Here is a 16,466-nt window from a genome sequence, read left to right as displayed (position 1 = left end):
TAATTTTATTCCCTGAACCTCTCTGGTTTTATTTTGATTAGTGTAGCAGAGAAATTGTGTGATCAACGATGAAATATGAAATGCATTAATATGCAATTTTGTTGGGTTTTTTTTCTTTGAAAGAAATGGATGACTGGTTTAAGAAGCTTTTTGCTTATTTTTATGAGCATCTTATTTTAAAAAGACTAAAATCCAAATCAAGGCATTCTAAAAGGCATTTCCTAATCTCTCCCAGGTGAAGCAGCTGGCTTGGCTTTGGGTCTGGTCATGTTGGGCTCTAAGTCGGCTCAGGCAATCGAGGACATGGTAGGCTACGCTCAAGAGACACAGCACGAGAAGATCTTGCGTGGCCTGGCAGTGGGAATTGCCATGGTCATGTATGGGCGCATGGAGGAGGCTGATGCCCTCATTGAAAGCCTCTGCAGAGACAAGGTATCACTGAAAAGCACTGACATAGCAAGCCTTTTACACGATACAGTTAGAGTTCTTTTCTTCACCAAAAAGTTGAATGCTCCGCAGCAACACAATTCATATAAAAAAAAAAAAAAAAAAAAAAAAAACACCAACACAATTTTAATGCCCAGACAAAAGTGGGGACAAGTCACTGCCCCCATGAAACCTGAATTGTCAACTTGAAATCGTTTGATATATTGTGTTCTGTATGTACATTTAATACCTAAGTTTATGCGTCTCTCATGTCACGTCTGAGGCTCTTCCTCTGTAGCGCGTGTCAGAAACCATTCTGTAAACTAGCTGTGGGATTGGTTGAGATTTTGTTGATTTTAGTTTCGCATCTAGACGGAAAGTCTCAAGGCTTTGTTTTTTCTCACTGTCAATGACAGGACCCCATCCTGAGGCGCTCTGGTATGTACACTGTGGGAATGGCCTACTGCGGCTCCGGGAACAACAAGGCTATCCGACGGCTCCTGCATGTCGCTGTGAGTGTTTTCTCTCATTACTGTTTGAAGCATTTTCATTGAGAGGGACCTTTTTGTCTTGGTGATAGTGAAGCAGTTGCCATGAACTGATGCCACTGGGTGTGTAAACAGTGCTCCTTATTTTTGTGTTTTTTCCAGGATTTCTGACTCATTTGTATTTGCGGTTATAAATGTGATTATTCTTATTTGTAGCAATGTGTTGAGGTTTAGTAACGATTGTATTTAATGCAGTAAACTTTTATTGAATTGAATGAAAGTCTCTTGCATTCACGAAAAATCATGCAAAACTTTTAAGATTAAGTAAGATATTAGATTGAGATATACCAAATGCATAGTTGTAGACCTAAGAATAATTGCATGCAACTGACTTTTCGGCCATCCCATATTCCCAGGTTGTGAACAATTTGTCCTCCAGGTGGCACCTTGTGCAAGCTAACCACATTCAAGTGTGATACTGGAGTGTTATGTTTTCTGTGTAATGCAAGAGACGTACATCATGAGAGTTACATTTAATCTTAATATAATTTTTGGTAATTTGACTGGTGTTCTTATTGCATTAAAGGTAAGTGACGTCAATGACGATGTCAGAAGGGCAGCCGTCGAGTCCATTGGCTTCATCCTGTTCAGGTAGGAATCAAACTTAATTCCCTAAACTCAGTGAACATCATGTTTAGTAGTTTCTACAACCTCCAAATGTCTTTCTCTTTTGTACCACAATATTTGAACAAATTCTGTGACACTGACACTACACTAAATCCCACTTAGTAAATATACAACAATATCTTTTGTTGTGGTCAAGTTAATATTCATTAAAAAAAAAAGGGTTTAGTTTTGTTAAAATCTACTTCATAACGTTTCCTATAAAGAATTGGTGGTCTATTGCATTTGAGATTTGACACAAACATTGGCAATATACACAATACAAACATATTAATGGTGTACTCTAATGCTACTAGTGCATACGCCATCATTCATACCAGACTGTCAGGAAAAGATTTGAATTAACAATAGGCCAAATGACATGCACTCATTTCATTTCAACTTGTTTTAAGATGAAATAAAACTCACAGTGATAATAATATTAGGGATGGGGCCAATCCAATCCAGTATCCGTATCGGTTCCGATACCAACTAATTTCATGGATCAGAAATTTCCAATCCATCAGCCACGTCTGTGCTTTACTGTCAGCTGAAATGACTCCACAAGTGTTTCCCTGCCGGCTGCTGTGCTCGCTGGCTGCAAAATGTGGAATGGATTTCCTGAAAGGAGGTGGGTCTCAATGAGACGCGGAGTAATGAGTCAGGAAATCCATTCCACAGTTTGCAGCGGGCTAGCGTAGTAGCACTGTGCTATCCAACTTTTAATGACCGCATGTCCGCTATTTGGACGTATTTTATGCTCAAAACACCACAAAGCAACACAGCAACGTCCAATGTTTGCAAAGCCGTTGTACGTCGAGGCGCCACCGTTTTAAAACGCCGGCTCGTCGAGGAGAACAGCGCTGACTGCGGCATCAAAACGATGAACAGCAGCTCCTCTGCTGTAGCAGGCGATTCACACCTCCGTGAAGCTGCGTCCTACTCCACGCAAAACTCATTGAAAATAGTCCCAATCATTAGTGCTGGAAAAATTACAGTTCGTGCTGCGTTGCTAAAGAATTTCCCCAGTGATTAATAAAGTGATTCTGAGGTTTTAAAGATATTATAAGTTTATTATGAGATGATGACGTCACGCAGACCCCCCACAATGTCCAAATTGAACAAAAATTGTGTGTACCGCTTCCTTTTCTGACATACTAACCTCAAGTTGCCTTTTGGGAGAATACATGCATACATTCTTACATTTCATACTTGCCTGTAGAGAGGAGTTTATTCTAGCCTCATATAGAATCAACAGTAATAATAATATTGAAGCAAACAGAGCTCTGGTATCGCAATAGTATCGTTATTGGCAGATATACAAATTCGGGTATCGGGATGGGATTGGAAGTGAAAAAACGTGGATTGTGCATCCATAAATAATATCCCAAAGTTCTTTTGCTACAATTGTTTTGACTGTCTGCACTTGGACTTTTTTGTCTGGTCCCTGAGATGGGATAACATTTTATTTAGTAACAATCATAAATACTGTTAAAGGTTGAATACATTATACAGAATTTACAGTATTCTTGTGGTCTTCTTGGTTATCATTTCTTTGCCACAGAAGGCTGTCGTTATCATTCACACATTTTCTCTTCACCTGTTTGTTTCTTCTTCCTCACATTTACATGAATTTATTCATCAGACACCAGAGCAGTGTTGAAAAGACTTCACAGTCGGTGCACAAATATCTGGAAGTAAATTTTTAGGCCCAAAAAAGGCTTTGTGATATTCTGTTTGATCAACAAGCTGTCAGATAAATCTTTTTGGAATCTTCCTTGTGTTTAGAAAAGGATTCTGAACCATTCAGACTCAAATTTCCTTTCCCATTCCAACTTAACACCCTAATGGGTCATGGATAAATCCCTCTGCACTCTCCCAACGTGAATACAAGGAGAATGACTTTGTTGGCTGGAGTTAATTTTTTTCATCCTAAAACAACAAATTTGTAGTTTATTGATGGTGAGCAAATCCCGCCGAATCAAAAGTAAAACAGTTCTGATGTTCTATGTTCTTTTTTGTTTTCATTTTTGAATGATGTGCTTTGTTTCTCCTGGCATTAAACGATGCAGCATGCACAATGTAGACAGAAAACATAAATGGTTTTCACTTTTGTTTTCGGTCTGCAACACAAAATTTATTATTGAAAAACATTCAGGTTTCCATTTAAAGTGGATTTAATTCTTTCATGTCTACAATCATTTGTTAGGAAACTGTTACAACATATCAAAACAGCAGGCTGCAATACACATACAAGAATGGGAAAAAAAGTAATATTTTAGAAGTGCAATGCCATTTCATGTCTTTTTTTGCAGAAAAGATCTGAAAGGTAGAGTTGTGATTGTCTTAAAGTATAAACGTAGCTTGAGATGATTGGTAGCATATTCACATAGCCTAATTTGAAGGGATCAGCTTAGGAATGTACTTTATACTATGTTCAGCTTACCGGTTGTCATTATATTCGGGTAGCTTCAAAGTAGTGGATTTATACACTGCAACTTACAATTTTGTGTTCAGTTTTCTTGTGACCTGCTATATGTTGAAGATACTGTTAAGTGTTGTTTGGACTATTGTGTCATGACTCTGAGCATATCTCTGCATATGAAGACTGAAGTCAGTCACCATATCATCTTATTAATATTCAGCGTCCTTATCATTCAGTCATCTAACAAGGGGGTTTGACATGTTGTGAAAAAGAAGAAAAATAACATAAATGAACATATTTGAAAATGCAGTCTTGTTTGTTTCTCACAGCTTGATGTTAACACACACTGGTAACATCAGACAACAATAGGGGAGATTTTTCTGTTGTGCAGTGTGTAATAGGTAATGGAGTGTTAAGAGATTTAAAAAAAAGCTCCATAGATCATATTCAGTTGTTACATTATAAATTCATTTATTGTGGGTCTTCATAGGCAACTAACATGTTCCTCGTGCTGACCGTGGTCGTTTTCAGTAAAAAGTATTGTGTCTAGCACGACGCCGCTGCATGACGGTACAGCTGTTTGCCGACACCTCAGAGGACTTTGATAGCTCATTGTTCCAATGCCGTTCTTCATCCCCCGCTTCATGAAGAGTTTTGAGTTTTCTGCCACAGAAGATCTAAATGAAATTCCTGTGAGTGTCCAATCCGCATTTGAAGTTAGTGGTCGTTGATGCCCAGTCGTGCAGGTTTTGTAGTTGCAAGTGATGTAACGTGTGAACGCCTCCCTGAAAGTTTTGTTGAAGAGTGTGTAGACCAGCGGGTTGATACCTGATGACACATAGCCCACCCAAACAAAGATTTCCATGAGGCGGGAAATGAGGTTGGCATCACAACTGGTGCATAGCACTGAGGTGATATTTGTAATGAAGAAAGGGCACCACATGACGACAAATAACAGGAAGACAATGCCGAGCACTTTTGAGGCCCGCTGCTCGTTGCTTAGAGTCTGCATTGATTTTTTCCCCATTGTTGACATTCTCCGAAATGACATTGCATTCCCTGCAGGATTGTTTGTTGTGCCTGTATTGGGTTTTTCTTGCATCCTGAGAAGTCTGTTGTCCAGCATGTTCATTTGTTCAGCTTGAAGAGAAGTCATAGTTCGTTGTTTTTGAAAAACTGTGGAGACTGTTGGGTAGCTTAAGCGCTGAGTCACCTTTGATCTGAGCAAGTAAACCTTTTTGCGCAAAACCTGCACAGTGAGTAGATAGATTACCATCATGATAGTCAAAGGGACAAAGAATGCTGCCAAGGAGCCAAACATGATGAACTCCCGAAAGGTGTCAGTTTTCAGCAGGCATGTGTGGTTACTGTTGAAGGTGATGTTGTTGGGAACGTGGTAGTTCTTAAGCCCTTTTATAGGAATTGGAATTGCAATACCTGGAAAATGATAAGCATAATTAATATTGGCAAACTCATGCCTTGAGAGTTCAGATTGTTGAACAGTCCTGAAATTTCTATACTTTAGCTTTATGATGTTGTGATGCTATTGCTGCTGTAGTATTTAGTAAAAATAAAGAAAATCTGCAGAAAGCTGAACAGATGCTTACAAATGGATATGAGCCACACCAGTGCGATCTTGACCATTGCTTTGGATCTGGATTTGTACTGGCTGTGTTGGATTGGCTTCTTGATGGCAATGTAGCGATCCAGTGAAATTGCACACAGGTGCATGATGGACGCAGTAGAAAACAGCACATCCAGGAAGAGCCAAATTGGGCAGAGGAACTCCGGAAGAGGCCATCCAGCGTCTAAAGAGAAGATGAAACAAATGAATTAGAATAAACCTCTGGGATGCACATTATTGATCTGATAATGTTTCTACAAATCACTTTCCTTACAAAACAATCTTCTTACTTACTTGCACTTACAGCAGATTGACCACAATGGGAAAGCATTAGGGAAAAATAGAATTGGTGTTTGTTCATCTCTGAGGAATGACTTTACTGGAAAAAGGAAGGTTCGTTGACTGTTTATGGAGCTTGAAGCTTTTTATGTCGGCTTGGAGACTATGCACAACAGTAGTATTTATTTTCAGTTCCGGGCATAAAACTGGCAAGCAATTGTTCTGGCTTATGTCTCGTCACCCATTAACATAGCAAAAGATCATTTTCTTTTATTACCCCCCCTTTCAATTGCTTGCCCAGTGTTTTCTTGACATGCACCATGTACTTGTCACACAGGGGAAACTTTTGAGTCACCGTGTTGATTACTTTCATTGCCAAGGTTTGTTATTCCGCTCATTCTCACAGACCTTCTGTACCTGCCATGCCAAATCCAATAAACACTATAGAACTGCAGAGAGAAATTCAAAGCTTACTCACTGAAAAGGTTTCAGCTTAACTAAGCAAATTTTCTAACTACTTGAAAAATAATTTGTTGTATTCAGATTTAGCAAGCCTTTGTATTAAGCTTGTATTAAGCTTTCAATGTTGTATAGGTGATATATCACGATGATATATGATATATATGATGATATATCTATTTAATGTTTTTGCTTTAGTAAATACAGCGTAATAACTTTACTGCAGTTTCTGTTTCCTGAAGGCCCTGGCTATCACCTGTACAGTTTTTTTTTTTTTTTTACTGCAGTGTTTTATTCACATTAATTTTGGAGTTTATCCTTGACAGAACTTTGTCATATTTACTGCTTGTTATTTAGTTGCATAGCTCTTGTTGAATGTCTATTATAATGACTGTTTGGAAGACTGGACTCCAGTTTTATTGCCAGAGAAAAGCAATTTATATACTGGTGTGCTTTTGTTATTCAGTTCAAAGGTGACGGGCTACTTGAAATATTCTGTATGATGTGACATCACTGTACATTACACTATGATAAAACTGCATGAAGGAATAGTGGTATAGGAATATCAATTTACTTACTGTGTTGTATAACTAGCAAAAGACTAAAACACTAACTTAACATTTAAAACGGTGCAGTATTTTGAATTCACTTGTTTCTTTCCCCATAACTTGGTCTCAACACATAGGTTATACTTTTCAGTTTGCCTTAAGTTAAATTGTAGTCTGTGGTTAAGATAACTGATCAGTTAAGAGAATAGTTGATCAACGTTTTATTTAGAACATCCATGCCTGTCTCGCAAAGATTCTGCTTCAACTTGCAGAAAAGGATTTAGTCACTGCGGCAATTCAATTTAACACTTAAAATCATATAAAAAGCAAATGTTCAGCTGTGAACGTTATGGAACCAAAAGCCCCAGCTGGAAACTTCTGTCTGGGCCATTACTGTTGCTCTATAGGAAAAAGGAGGACGGGGGTTAAAAGTTCAGTTACATTCTTCATTTTTAGAAATACCAGCTAGTTTCTCAATAATCTGCCCCAATTTATCTGGATTGCAAGTCCACTTAAATGACAATTACTTTGAAAGATGGTTTCATTGGTATATAACAGATGTTTGTTTCTGAGCCCCTGAAGGTTTATGACTTCAGATATAGGTTGCTGGGTATTTAAAAGTGAGCAGGGATTAAAATGTACAATGAGCTAATATGCAGCTTAAGAGAAAATAATTTGGAACAATAAACCTTCCACTAATGCATTCTGCTTTTCAACAAGGAAGAGCAGTATATTGATTAAAAAGACTTCACAGCTCTCACGTTCAAATCTGATGTCAGTTCATCACCTTTATAAATGTCTATGTAGTAAATATGATTATCAGTAGGATTTGTGTTCAGGTTAAATCACATTTATTTTTATAATTTACAGATTTGGCAATTTCATATTTTTCAATATCATAAACTAAAAACAGTGACTCTGGATGACCTTCGTTTATGTTATCTAAGAAATTGCTCTTCTTAATTTTCCTGGTACCTGATGAAGCTGCATCACTATGCTAGTGCTGACCTGTCATGTGGAGGTCATGGTCTCACTCATTTGGACCGACTCCATTTAGATATTGTTTTATTTAATAGAACCACGTTACACCCCAGCCCCATTTCTTGTAGAGTGTGTATGATGGCACTAATATTGACTGCGTAAGCTGTCCTGTACTCGGTACTTGATTCAGCATCACATTCTTCAGCTGAGGTAGGAGGAAGCACTAGTACTTGGTTTGGGGGTTTGCCTGTCAGGACAGCACTGCTATGCTTCACACCACCCTCATGTACACACTGCATGTATGTTTATGTCCCCATGACCTCAGCCTTCTCACCCCAGTACTCCCCAGTTTTATTCTTCTTTAAGGGATGACAGCAGTCTAGGCCTAAAACTAGTCAGCAGTTAGAGATTTCCTTCTTATTTTGCCAGATTGCAGCAGTTTGATGTATTGTTGGGAGTAAATGTCATTTTGGAATACTAATTATAACAGGTATTATCATTGAAATGTAGTGTTTACAAATCAAGATGTGTTTGAGATTTTTCATATATTATTTGTTCATGAATGACCTTGTCACTCTTGAGATAATTTAACAAATTCAGTTTCTCCGATTCCTCATTGGAAGCAATGCAAACGGGTAAAACTCTTCAGGATTATAAAACTAAACCGCTGAATAATTGATTTCTCTGAAAGTTTGAATAAATTCGTCCTAGCTACTTTCCAACTATTTTTTTTAACTGTAAATCAAAGTTATTGAAAGCAGCATGTATCCAGACATGTTTTTGTTACAGAAATTAAATAATTGTGGATTAATTGTAATCACTGTATAAGAGATACAAACATCATTTAGAACCACTGACACATTCAGTGGAAATAAAACAGAGCTGATACTACAGATGACATTTGCAACGCCATACTTCACTCTGTGGACCTGAATAGTTACTGTCCAATAGAGTCAATGGAATATAAAATAATAGATTCACCCTGTGAAAATGTTGTAATGCTATTTAAAATATACAGTATAGTAGTTTAAATAAGTATTTTTGCTCTTGTATTATTTAAATAAAATTTATTTTCTAAGTAATAATTGTTTCAGAGTTAAATCAACATAAATGTGTTTAATATTTGTTACAAATTGTACAAGTTTATCTAAAATACGTGGCAAAGTATTCCATCAATGTTAAATGTCATTGGAATTGAATCAAAATAAATCTTCAAGGATTTGGGCCTGATCGAATTTTCTTAATCACCATTGAGTGTGTGTTTCTTTGGGATTGTGTAACTGTATGAGACAGGCTGACAAAGGCAAAGCACGAAGAGACTTACCGTAGAGAACTGTGACGAGCGCAATGGGCATCACAAGAAGCCCGACCAGCAGATCAGCCATAGCAAGTGACATCAGAAAGTAGTTGGTGGCATTCTGCAGCTTCTTCTCAAGCGACACGGCAAGAATGACCAGGATATTTCCTCCAATAGTGGGGATAATGACCATGACGATGAGTAGCGCTGCCCACTTCAGCTGAATCTCAGGCACTTCTCCTGCATTTGAGTCGTTCGCCTCAAGCTTTGCCACAACTGGGTGAGACATGGTTCTGCTAAGATCACAGTGTGCCTGAGCAAGAGTCGGGGCTCTGATTTATCTGGCGCGCGACAATCGGTCAGCATGGTCACTTGGTCCTACTGGTAAGGGCACAGGGTAGGGTAGGACAGCTCGAGGTCAGCGCACAAGAAGCTTCATCCGTCCTATAGTGCACAAACTCAAAGGAAGAAGCTGGTGCTCGGTAGATGATCTACTGCTTCAAGACGATTAAGATTAAAAACAAAAACAAAAAAGTCAGGGGTCCAATGCAATAAACTCCAATGTTGGTAATATCCCACCACGGTTAGTACTTCCACAGAGAAATGTTAGCTGGGGTCCTCTTTTTCCCAGGCTGCTGGTGCTCTCGTCTTCTTCTGAATCCGCTTTCGATAAGAAATGGGCCTGTTAAAGGCATGGCTCGTTACCGCTCGCTTTAATTTGTCTGAAAGAAGACATAATGAGATATTAATAGTTACAAATGAAGATGTTCTTTCCTGTATGATGACACTTGTTTCCACATCATAGCAAAGAAATTTGCCAAGGTGGAAAACTTGAATGGCAGCATTTTTATTCTTCTATTGTGGTTTGGTTTATATTACAACTAATTTAGTAATTGGCTTAAATAATCTCATCTGTTCCATTTACCCAGCTATTCAAATATAAGGTACCAATTCATGATTTTAGTGTCCTGAAATTATATCCGGAAAGTTTGTAATTACAGACAGAAGGTTTGCGTTAAAACAACACAGAAGGTCTTTTGATTCAAATAAAAATCCATACATCATAACAAAGTTGCTTACCAGCTTCAAAAAATAGTTTCTTCTTTGGCGGTCTCCTTTGGTGTTTCAGCTGTTAAAGGTTTTATCCAAGCTGCTACGTTTTCACTCTCATAAATACTGGAGCAAATATTCTACGCGAGGACAAAGCGTGCAGCTCCGGATCCAGCACCTTTCAGTCTTTTTCCACGTTGTTGTCGAACGGCTCTTTTAAAGTTCCCTATCACGTCTTTATATTTCCACCCTCCCCACATAAGAATCTGACAGAAAATGCCCTCCCTCGGCAGCAAAACCTAAATCTGTCCGGGTCTGCATCTGTCCATGATGTGGAATTTGCTTTGAGTCCACATGTTGGAGGAACCCCCAGTCCTGCTTCGCATCACCTACGGCGATCACAGGTTTAAAACTTTCAGATGTTGTGGCTCTCCAGTGCCTTTCTCCAGTTCCCTCTCTCTGCCTGTGATCAGCCCGCACTCTCTCCCTTCTTGTTCTCTCTTTCTCTTTCCCTCTCCCTCGCTTGCTCCCTCCCTCCCTCCCTCCCTCCCTCCCTCCCTCCCGTCAGTCTCACAGGCGAGCCTGACTATACAAAACAGATGAATGTCTTCAGGCTGGCAATATGCCAGTGGTTCTGGGAGGTAATTTCCTTCAACACAGTCATCATACTGTTTATATTTGTCACTTTCTTTTCTCTCCTTCATTTGAAGAAAGCATTGATGGGGGTGGTTGCAGTTGAGTTTAGAACGAGACTTTTGATGTGGTGCTCGGAAAATATTTTTATACATAGTTTTTTGCCTTTGTCCCCAGCAATCTCACATGTTCAAGCCCAATTTAATTCTGTTTTGTAACACATGATCATGGTTACCTACACATATCGATATTTAACCTTCATTCCCGTGTCTACAAAATAAAGAATATTGAATGTTCAGTGATGAGGTAATTGTAAATTATTTAATAATTTTATTGAAATATGAGAGGAATTCATATTGTATCTATCTACTATTCACACCAACACTCCAAGTATGTTTCAGCTTTCTTAAACAGCTGATCTTGCCTGTGAACACACAAAATTGCTTCTGTTGGAAATTAATTTGGTTGTTCTTTTTATGTCACGTCTGCCGTGCTCAATGATTACAAGAACAAGGTAGATGACCATCATATTTTCTCAAACCTTCTCAGTGTTGTGAATACATGCTTAAAGACATTTGCATGTGTGCCAACTATTGCCTACGTCAAATCAAACATATTTTCCAGTGACAGGCTGCAATCCTAGCTTGTCGGAACAATTCACATTACTGTCTCTAGTATGTTAAGACCAGGATGATATATCTATCAATAGTATAAATATGAACAAAGTATTAAAAACACAGAAAAGGTAAATGGCCTGCGGTAAACCTTTAATGTGTACTTAAAAGAAATTCCATCTTTGTTTGGTAGGTATTATAATGTCAGTTTCACCACTTCATTCAGAAGAAACTCTGTAATGCAGGATGTTGTGCAGACATGCTGTCACAATGTGGTTCAGAGACGGCATCTAAAAATGGGAAGCCAGCTCATTAAATTGTGTCTCTCACAGTGAGAGTATTTTATTATAAATACAATTCTTTTTGCAAAATAAAATTGTAATCAGCTGCTTCTTTTTTTATTTATTTTTTTTAACCCTAGGTTATTCACAAGCTTTCTGTAGATGAGTTATGTGTCACAGGTATCACCTGTGATGTCAACCAGAAGAATGCCATTAGGTTATAGATGCATATATCACTCGCGTTGTAATACATGAAGTACACATATATATTCAAACAGTACCTTAATGACACAAGTCAAGGCTTTGTGCAGTTTTTTGGTCATCTGCATGGAAGTCTCTGTAGCAAGCTGTTGTCAAGTTTAAAATGTAGATACATGTTCTCAATTCAGTGTTGCCATATTTCAACTTTCTTTTTTGGTTCGATTATTTCACAACTAAATAACTGCATCATGCCATAACATAAGCCTTAAGATTTTCTACTATTTGGTGGTGGGAAGTGAAATTTAACTGTACTGAAAAACAATACCTAGTATTTTCTCTTTCAGTTGTGCCTCTAGGTATTGTCATTCCCAGTATATTTCAGAGTCTATATCACAAATTAGGTGGGAACGTGCTACCTTTGCAAAACCTTATAACGATGCGCCCAAGACGGATTCCCATCGATTCATCACCAGACGTACCTTGAACCATGTAATCGAAGTTGGGGAGTAAAGAGCCTCCACCAAAGAGGGTATCAGGACAGTTTCAATTCAAAAAGCCTCGAATCACATGTTCCATCCAAAGGTTTTACATTCTGTGTCCTCTCCAACAAGTGACTGTAAGATGTCTGCGTTCGACCAGAATGATCGTAGTGTGGTTTTGTTAAATCCTCACTTTTATGTCCGAGCTGAGCATCTCATTATAAACAGACCAAACACTCTGTGAGAACATGCCTCCATATACTGTAAATAATAAACACCTTGTACACTTGTACCTTTTTCCCCCCAAAAAAGTTAGTTTCTGTTACACAGTTGTGTCTACCCTGTGGAGATATTCTATTTTTCTTTTCCTGCTGAGAGAAGTTTGACGAGGCTAATTACTGACTGGTTACAAGGTAAACTTAGCTGAGGGCAATTTTTGGCTTCACAGTTCTCACCTTTACTTGTACTGATGGATCCTCTACTCTTTCATTGTAACAAACAAAAGAAAGCAACTGTTCAAACTGCACCAGTGTTATGTCAATATGCAGACGTTTCTCCTCTTTTTCAAAATAAACTTTTGGAGTCATGCAGGTTTGCAGTCATTGACCTATTCAATCTAACTTTGCTGGCGTTATCAACACTTTCTCTTGGAAATTGTCCAATTCTTGGTATGGGACAGATAATTTCATAAGTGTGCATAATATATCTTGTTTGCCCGAGTGTTATACCTGCAGAAAATTCTCGAAAGCAATTCATTGAAACCCACAACATAGTTCACATTCACACTTTCCTGGTAAAGGTTCTTTTATCCAAAGCGGTAAGGATGTGTTCTTTCCTCGCTTCTGCATTTTTTTCTTTCAATCGGCACCATCAATTTCCTTGGAGTTGCACATGATTACATGTGGTTCATGAATGAGAAATTGTTCATTGAGTCAAAAGTGCACATAGTTGGCAGATCTTTTTCTATAAGCATTTATAATTGAATTTTACAACTATGGTTGCATACTCTATAATCTTAGTTCTTTCCATTGAAATAAACTGATTCATTTGTATTTTCTAATTAGCACATCTTAATGTGCTTTTCATTGACATATTAGCAAACATGTCCCGAGCCAAGGATTTGAAATGGTTTGGCTCTCAGACATCTGGGCTTTCTTTTCCACATCACCACACCGCCAACAGATTTTCTCTCAGTGTGATGAGTTCTACTAATTATGAGCCAAAACCCAACATCTAATTTCCACATACGCTTTCATTCAACATTGTCTTGTTCCCTTTGTTTTTATAGTGTGAGTCTACAATATCCTTCTCAAAGACGCTGCAACTGTGGTGTTAAAACATGGTGAATTAAAAATGTGTGCCACAACCTACAAATCCCTGCCAGTTTTAAAGATTAGTAACTTGGTTCATATGACGGCATATTACCTCAAACTATTTTATGTCAATCACATTAATTCCCTTTATCCTTCAGCTTGATAGTCAAAAAGCCTCTTGCAAACTTATAAATGTCTCTTCTCTTATTTTCTTTCTCTGTTTTTCTAAGGACCCCGGAGCAGTGCCCCAGTGTGGTGTCTCTTTTGTCAGAGAGCTACAATCCTCATGTGCGCTGTGGGGCTGCTATGGCTCTTGGAATATGCTGTGCTGGGACAGGCAACAAGGTGAGTTCTTATTTTTTCCAGTTTACTCAAAACTGTATTTGGCCCAGCTTCTATCTTTTTGGTGCAGAACTACCACTGAAAAAACTCATTGCAATCGCTCGCAATATCAATGAAGCTTAAGTGTGTTCTGTCTATGTTAATGGTAGACTTTACTGAAAAGGTAATGAACAGGAGAAACAGTGATGAAATAAATACTTTTCTCCTCAGTGAAGTAAAGCTCCAACCAGTATTCAAGAATTTGCTTTATCTTCAAAGTCTGTTTCTGCCCAATATATAAAATTGTGAGTTGCAGCATGATGATATTCATATTCATCCCTGACATCAGGGATATTGATTTTTAATGATTTGTCTCAATAAAAACAATACAGAAGTACAGGTTACGCTGCTCAAAAGAGGTTTTCGGTATTCACTTGTTGATCTTAATAAGGATTTCAATACAAATTCAGGTTTGGTGAATGTGCCAACTTGGATCAGGATGTTTCACAGGCTTTAGTGTTACCAGAGTAAATAAGACAGTCTTGGAATCTGTCAGCCTCTTGACCTCTCTGTTGTGTTCTGTTGACTGACCAACCTAATCATGGCTCATTCCACTGTGTTGGAGCACTAAGGTTGTTAATGTGGACCAGATCAAGCCGACACTTGCTACCGACCTGCTCAGCTTGCTTGATTTTTCCGGTGTAAGCCCCTCCAGCACAGTGAGTGTGATGATGGTGTCAAGATAACTGGGTCCCTTATTTAGGTGGCCAACATGCTTTTTGCCATCATTCACACTTTGGCGTTGGTATTTGTTTACAGGACGTAATCTGCTGTGTGCCGAAAAGAACAAAAGCCAGCAGGACAAAAATGTTTTGACCATTCCTGCAGTCTGTTTATGTTGTCGTAGTGCCATAATGAGATTCAAAATAGAAAAACAACTGTTGAGTTTGTTTATTGAATTGCATGGAAACATTATTCACAGAGAATTATGTGTGGAAATGTAATGTTAAACACCAAGCAGACTCGCAAGAAACATTTCATTGTTTCAGTAAACTTGTCATATGATACTGTTTTTATAACTGTGTATTAAAAATCGAAATTATCTCGTGGTCAAATGTGTTCTCCACATTTCCATTTATTTACACAAGCATCAAGCCAGTTTTCAGTTTTGCTGAATCGAGTCTAATTTCACAGTCATTTTGGGCATTGAGGCACAAACTCTAAGCATGTAGATTAACATGATCTTAAGCAACCAACCTGCTCTGCTGATTGGGTCTGACAGTAAGTACCCTCTATTAACCCCCCTTCCAACAACCCATCATAGACAGGATGTGGTCGACTAGTGTTTGGCTTTACACGCCGAGTGATCATCTTGGTACGCGGCTGTCTCAGCCGGTTGAGCCAAAAGCACAGATGAAACGTGGTTTATTTTACCTCCACTGTCATCATTCTAGTTTGTTTCTCTTTGCTCGGCAGAGCTGACGCCTCTTTCTGAGTCTGTTGGTGTCGGTTACAGCCATTACTGTTCAGCAGAAAGAAAAGTAAAAATGATGTACTGGCCTGAGGACAGAGGAGGGAGTAGAAATAAAAAGCAGAAGATGTGGTTCTTCTTCACTCCATCCGTCACAGTTATCATGGGAGGAGACAGATTGTTGCTCTGTTGTCAGCGGCAACCAGATATGGATGACATTAATGTTATTAATTTGTGAGGTCTGGTTGACTCTGGCTGAATACAGGAAAGGTAATTATCAACAAGCTATAGTGGCCGTGTTGCACTCAGCTGTTCAGTGTCGAATGGAAAGCTATTAAAGAGTGAGCAAACCATATAATTTTATGCCGACGCACGTGAAAATAGATTTTGAGATGTCAGATTTAAGGAGCTTCTGTTTTATTTTCTGGTGTACACTGGATCAGTGTGATTAAATGTTCACCTTTTCTTAAATTTTGCAAGTAAGTCACTGTTAATTTTATCAATGCGGGCGAGTTAGTTTTCTCCATAATATATGACGTGAGTATAGCGTCTAATATATTGGGTCTCAGTTGGTTGATTAGGTTGTCTTTCAGTCACAAGGTTGAAGGTTTAATCCCCTGTCAATATGCTGAAGTGAATGGGACTACTGGAGCTGTAAAAAAAAAAAGAAATGGCATGATCTAAATGAAATCCATTTATCGTGTCACACAGGACCAAAATATCCAACATTGAGATTTGACACTGTTTTTGTAACTTCTTTTTGTGTAAAAGGTCAAGATTGCGGATTAGGTGTGGGCCAGGCTTCCACGAGATGAGCTCACCTTGTCATTTTGTATTTCACATGGTCATGTTTAGTCAACTCTCTAGTAGGAGCAACTGTTGACTCAGTCGTGAAGCTGGAATTATATTTCAC

The 16,466-nt window shown here is 38.5% G+C and overlaps 2 protein-coding genes across 2 annotated transcripts in view; one reads left to right on the top strand and one right to left on the bottom strand.

The window, feature by feature from the left end:
* Positions 1-16,466, top strand: part of psmd1 (proteasome 26S subunit, non-ATPase 1) — a 33,501-nt gene that overhangs the window by 6,254 nt on the left and 10,781 nt on the right. The window contains exons 14-17 of the mRNA XM_080473492.1: positions 236-432; positions 843-938; positions 1,501-1,565; positions 13,992-14,106. Of these exons, the coding sequence (XP_080329618.1) occupies positions 236-432; positions 843-938; positions 1,501-1,565; positions 13,992-14,106 (473 nt within the window). The remainder of the gene's footprint in view (positions 1-235; positions 433-842; positions 939-1,500; positions 1,566-13,991; positions 14,107-16,466) is intronic.
* Positions 3,697-10,751, bottom strand: htr2b (5-hydroxytryptamine (serotonin) receptor 2B, G protein-coupled). Its single transcript, XM_080473808.1, has 4 exons — positions 10,271-10,751; positions 9,218-9,912; positions 5,610-5,810; positions 3,697-5,439 (listed from the first exon to the last, which is right to left on the bottom strand). Exons 2-4 carry the CDS (start codon positions 9,477-9,479, stop codon positions 4,487-4,489), a joined length of 1,416 nt encoding a protein of 471 aa, XP_080329934.1. The 5' UTR covers positions 9,480-9,912; positions 10,271-10,751; the 3' UTR covers positions 3,697-4,486.

The sequence above is a fragment of the Lipophrys pholis genome (assembly GCF_963383615.2).
Source record: "Lipophrys pholis genome assembly, chromosome: 10".
Classification (NCBI taxonomy): Eukaryota; Metazoa; Chordata; class Actinopteri; order Blenniiformes; family Blenniidae; genus Lipophrys; species Lipophrys pholis.
Note: the sequence above shows the minus strand (reverse complement) of the source record. Positions and strands in the feature narration are given on the sequence as shown.

Coding starts and splice junctions, on each gene's coding strand:
- htr2b (XM_080473808.1), bottom strand. CDS start 9,479: ATGTCTCACCCAGTTGTGGCAAAGCTTGAGGCGAACGACTCAAATGCA. Junction 5,811..9,217: donor GCTCGTCACAGTTCTCTACG/GTAAGTCTCTTC, acceptor TCTTCTCTTTAG/ACGCTGGATGGCCTCTTCCG. Junction 5,440..5,609: donor GGTGTGGCTCATATCCATTT/GTAAGCATCTGT, acceptor ATCATTTTCCAG/GTATTGCAATTCCAATTCCT.